The following is a 5,873-nucleotide window of genomic DNA, read 5'->3' on the forward strand; positions in this document are numbered from 1 at the left end:
CCTAGATGACTGTAAGGTAGGAAACAAGGAGGCTATTTTCCTTTGTAGCCTACAGGTACCAACCACCTTTTCCTTTCCCACAGTAGAGCCAAAACACATGTAGTCAAAGGAGAAAAATTGCTCTCAACTTTCATTTTGCTTTTACTTGATCTGTAAAAGTGCTTACTGGCTGAGAAGTTTCTCCTTTTTTTTTTTTTTCTGTGATATGTTTAGCAAGAGATGTTCTATGTAACCACCATGACCAGTAAAACCATCTTTCCGACAGGAATTTAGAAGTGTTACTTTCTATCTTGCAACTGCATTGGTGCAAGAAATTGTTTAAAACTCATTCATGCTAGTTGCCTAAGTTGGCTTCTGTGTAAGCTTAAAGAGGGATATGGTCAAAATCCTGGAACCATTTAGGATTATGTCAGTTTTTCTTGGGAAACTAAAGGTATTACCGTAATTTTCTTTACTGCAGTCTGTCAAATAGCCTGCTATGAGCACAACCTGTTAGTAGAAAATAAATCCCGTTTATCCACAATCTGTGTGCTACCACGTAGGTTTGACTGAGATCCACTCTAAAAGAAAAACCTCTGTCGGCAGATCAGTTTCTATGCCACCAACTCAATCATAAGCTTTTTATGATGAACATTAATCAATAAGGGGACTTACTGAGAGAAAAGGAATGCAGAATGCTGAACAATTAGGTATCAATGGCTAGAATATAGCCTTAATTAGATTCCACAGTTACTTTCAAATCAACATCACTGGATGCTGATAAAGTTTATCTTCCCAAGCTGACCAAATGTATTTCCTTGGATTCTAAAGACATGAATTCATGTCTAGCATGTTCTAAATGTGTAATTAAAATTACTAATTTCTTGCGATAGTAGTCTTACAGCAAAATGAAAATGCAGCTACAATACTACTCTTCAGTAAATCGTGGAATTCTTGAAATACCAACCTGCTCTCTGAATGGAATCTGTTAAAATTCTGTCTGATGTGTCATATTCTGTATGATAAATGTAGCCATTTTCAATAAAGGCCAAATCTATTCCTACAGAGAGAGAGAAAAAGCATATTTGAAATTATGCAAACCTAAAACCTCAAAACAAACATCTGAAAGCCTCAGATATACTTCACAAAAAATATTGCTCTACTTTGTAGCCCACTCACTATCCTTAAAGATGAACAAAATAGTCTGCTTTGTAGAAGGAAGACTAACTGGCATTCCATGTGTATTTTAAAAAGGACACTTTTAAAACATTTTAAAATATCTGTCCTTTCTAATGTATTGATTTGCATGACATCTGTATACAAACTGGTCTCCACTGGAGAAGCACATGAAAATTCTTAATAATCTCAGCTTCAGAAAAGATCTACACGGTGCTTTCCAAACATTTACTAGTAAAAAATAAAGAGATCCACACTAAAAAACATAATAAAAAGCAGCACTGTGGAACTATAGAAACACCTTCTCAAAATACCAGGTGTGCTCTTTTTACTTCTGATTTTTAAACAACCTTTCAAATAGTCAGTCTGAAAACTCTTAAACGTCCAAATAATTTGTAAAATTCAACAAAAAAAAATTACAAAAAAAAAAAAGGTTTTCTGCAAAATTATACATTCAGTATATGCCAAACACACCCTCCCTCAGCTGCATATGCAAAAAAGCTGCTGTCTGCAATTTGAATCCTCCCAATTTTGCAGAAGTTTAACAAAATCAGACCTCAATTGTACCAGTAGACAAAGAGGAACAAACTAGTTCTTTAACTCAATTATTTCATTTCTATTTGTTTAGAAAAAACAAAGGTCAGTGAGAATTCATTTACCATTTATGATTCAGGTACAATTCTGAACAAAGAAAGAACACATTGTACAAAATCAGGCTAGGACAGTTTTGGAACAGTTCAGAACATGCCAACAAGTCTTGTTCTAAGAATCAATTCAGAAATACCACTTTTCTTCGAAGCGATTCCAGTGACAACCTATGCCAGACAGCAAGGATTTTACAGAAGTTTACATTCCTTTGAATTGTGTTCGCATTGTGTGTTCCACATTTCTTCCTACTGGTCATTCTCTACAGAATGGATAGCAAACTTCAAACAGATTAGCAAAACTAAAACCTGCTGTCCTGTGATTGATTATGACAAAAAAAAAGTAACGAAAATGCACTAATGACCAAGTCACTATCTTTAAAAAATATTATTTTGGTTTATCCATTAGGTACAGACATTTAATTCCTGCAAGCAGGTTATTAGCACCATTACCAAAATGTTTCAAAGCAGACTGTTTAACAGTGTACTGTTAATTCCTGGAGTGTTTTCCTGATTTTCAGGAAACTTTTCTACCATGTAGTTTCTTTGTGGAAAAAACAGTCTCCAAAAAACATCCTTAGCAACCTACATGACAAACCAAATCTAAAGGCTCTTGCCTTAGAAAAAAAAATAGGAAAATTTGCTCCCAAACTGAAAGACAAACCAAATTCGAGGATCTTCACACAGTGCACCGCAGAACAGTCTCATTGTTACAAACTTAAGACAAATGGTTGCATAATGCGCATTGACATGTCTTCTGATAACATACCTGGAACATTGCCAAAGTCCCTGTAAATACGGAAGTCTGTATCTGCTGGGATAATACCACTCTGAAATATTTCCTGTGCCACCACAGACGCAAAGGGATGTTTGGCTGCAACTATGTATGCTTGTACCAACCAAGGATTCTCAGGTCCTAACAAAAGACGAGCAGAAAGTCCACAACTAATACTTATTGAACTTCAGTTAAGGTATGTTTCTTCATGGTAACATATAAATAAAAGGAACTCACTAGAGTTTTAATGCTGTTGCCCCACAGGGTATATACTAAGTACAACTCACTATATAACTACGACTCACACTTGAGGGAAAGAATTAGTTACACTTGGGGGAAAAAACCAAACCAAAACACATCAACACTGATGCCTTGAGTGTTCAGTGGCAGAGTAAGTAAGCCATCTCCCAAAAAAGACCCAGCAGTAATGAAGAAGTCACAACTTTTAGCAGTTTCCAATTTGTCATCTACGTGTCACACCTCAAAACTGTTGTTTAGAGAAAAGTCTCTCCACTAAAGCATTCAATGTAAGTAAACAATTAAGCAACTCCAGCAGTAGAAGGAAGTCTGCAGTCCAACTAGGATGGAGCAGAAATTTAACTGTAGCCTACAAAACACAGACGTTTTGCTGCTTCCTCAGCAGCACTTGGAGTTCTAATGCCAACATCCCCCTGCAAAGATTTTGAAAAAACTGCTGTGAAAATTAAATAAAGCATATGAAAGTATGAGTATGCAAGATATACAAGATATCCAAATCTGCTTTTCTCCTTATTACCTTGATGAAGAAGGGAAATACAACTTCTGTAATTCTGTTCTACATACGCTTCCCACCTATGACACAACTTCTGTGGCAGTGCTTTAGCCTACATGTATCTAAAGATGGAGAGCACCTTATTTGCTGCACAGGGTTGGGGAAGAGGCACAGAGGTTCTCCTGTCTTTTTCTTATGAGTCACTTTCAATACTCCTTCAAGTTTACATTGTTTATTACCAAATTGTCCTAGTGTAGAAACTGCACACAATGCAAGCTCATACCTGTTTGAAAAACAAGTTCTTTTCCTCCTACACCTGCTGCCTCCAGGTTAACAAAAGCTCTAATTGACTTGGCCCACTCATGTTGTGTAATGAAGCCATGACTAGCCTTGATAGGAAAACAAGAAAAAAAAAAAGTCAAATATCTTCCAGACCAGCCTAAACGTTACTTTCCATCACATATGATCATAACTCAAGATTTGACAACGCAACCAGATCACTTGCAACACAAACAGATGCAGAAAAAACAAGTCTACTTATTAAATTAATACAGATAATATAATATTCTTAATCTATGTATATTTTTCCCTTTGAAATCAAACACATTTTCCTCAAAATGTTAAGACTAGCATTTAACTAATATTTCAACAGATTAAATACAAGCCATATCTGCAGTTACTCTTTCCTTTGTCAGAGTCTTAATACATAGCTTTGATGTACATTTCATAGTTCTGGCATATTCTCACCTGCAAAATATTTTCTTCTGCACCATTAAATAAGAATATCACAGCATGCTGGAGGGACTCTGGTGATTTTGAAAGTGTGTTCAGTATTTCAAGCATCACTGCACAGCTAACAGCATCATCACTGGCACCTTAAAATAATCAGCAGAATAGTATGGCTTACAACAAACACACAGAATTGCAACAAAGACCAGAGAAGATAAAAGCTTTATGCTATCTCAGTCACTTAATCTAACTGAGGTACAATTATGTCAAGCTTTAGTATATTTTCTGCTACTATTTGTACCCTGTCTATACTAGCTAAAAGCAACAGCAGGAAGAAAATCATAGAATCGTAGAATGGTTTGGTTGGAAGGGACCTTAAAGACCATCTAGTTCTGACCCCCTGCCATGGGCAGAGACACCTTCCACTAGACCAGGTTGCTCAAAACCCCATCCAACCTGGCCTTGAACACTTCCAGGGATGAGGCATCCACAGCTTCTCTGGGCAACCTGTTCTGGTGCCTCATCACCCTCATAGTGAAGAATTTCGTCCTTATATATCTAATCTAAATCTATCCTCTTCCAGTTTAAAGCTGTTGCCCCTTGTCCTGTTACTCCACGCCTTTGCAAAAAGTCCCTGCCCAGCTTTCTTGTAGGCCCCCTTTAGGTACTGGAAGGCTGCTAGAAGGTCTCCCTGGAACATTCTCTTCTCCAGGCTGAACAACCCGAACTCCCTCAGCCTCTCTTCATAGGAGAGGTGCTCCAGCCCTCTGATAACAATGTTCAAAAGTTGAGCAAGTGAAGTACAAGGTATTAGATCCAACACTACTCTTCAAGAAAAGTAGACTAATCAGATTACTAAGAAAGCAAAGTGATCATTATCTATTTTTCTAAGAACAATACGAACAAACAAGGACATAATTTTCACTTACAGCACTTAAAAAATAAACATTCCCACACAAGTCACCCTAAAGCATTCTACACTGTTACAATGCATTCAAGTAAGTGGACAAAACTCAAAGTAACTAAGGCCAAGCCTGCGAAACAAAGCAAGGGAAACACCAGTATTCACACCTTTAACACATTCTTAAAATGAAAGTATACAGTATTTTCATGATCAGATGCTTTCCACTACACTTCTTTGCAGAAAACCCATTTTTCTCTGAGCTCAGTACTCTGTTCTCTTTGAGCTCCTCATCCCACAGCATTCTGGATTTGCTCTCACTTCCTCACAGCTCCTCCCATGCCTCACCATTTTTTTTATCTTGATTAAGCATCCAGCTTTTAGCTGACGTGTCCCATTGCACCATTTCCGTCACTTCGGTGCAAGCTGTAGCATCTCCCTACCCAACTCTAATCAATGAAATTTGGGAGCAAACAGAGAAATTTAACCTCATTCCTTTAGGCTTCGGTTGCATATATGATGCCAATATGCATTGAGATGATGACTGTGGTCAGGCCTCAGCATGCTATTAGGGCAGACTCATTAGCTGCTAAAACTGTTTAATTTACACACATACAAAAAAGCAGCTTTTCCAAAGCTGGTAACTTGGCAAAATCTAGACACATCTGCCCCTTCCGTGAAAAGGGAAGATACAAACACAAACCTCAGTCTAAATTTTAGCCTTAGCTTATTCTACGGAAGTACTTAGAAAACATAAATAAAACCAAAATCTTTCCAATACACTGTTCTCTAACCTATTTCTCAGAAATTAATGCCTTGTTCTGCCAAAAGCTTTCCAAAAAGCCTCCCCAAAATATCTGATTTAAAGCCCTGATTATATTGCTACCCAAATTTACCAGTAGTCTACTCTTAGCCACA

The 5,873-nt window shown here is 37.3% G+C and overlaps 1 protein-coding gene across 1 annotated transcript in view; it reads right to left on the minus strand.

Annotated features, from left to right (window-relative positions):
• Positions 1 to 4,337, minus strand: part of ERMP1 (endoplasmic reticulum metallopeptidase 1) — a 14,274-nt gene extending 9,937 nt beyond the window's left edge. The window contains exons 1-4 of the mRNA XM_009696083.1: positions 4,073 to 4,337; positions 3,609 to 3,714; positions 2,569 to 2,715; positions 947 to 1,039 (exon numbers count right to left, since the gene is read on the minus strand). Coding sequence (XP_009694385.1) covers positions 947 to 1,039; positions 2,569 to 2,715; positions 3,609 to 3,714; positions 4,073 to 4,168 — 442 coding nt within the window. The 5' untranslated portion in view covers positions 4,169 to 4,337. The remainder of the gene's footprint in view (positions 1 to 946; positions 1,040 to 2,568; positions 2,716 to 3,608; positions 3,715 to 4,072) is intronic.
• Between the last annotated feature and the right edge of the window lie 1,536 nt (positions 4,338 to 5,873).

The sequence above is a fragment of the Cariama cristata genome, unplaced genomic scaffold (genome assembly GCF_000690535.1).
Source record: "Cariama cristata isolate BGI_N322 unplaced genomic scaffold, ASM69053v1 scaffold17502, whole genome shotgun sequence".
NCBI lineage: Eukaryota > Metazoa > Chordata > Aves > Cariamiformes > Cariamidae > Cariama > Cariama cristata.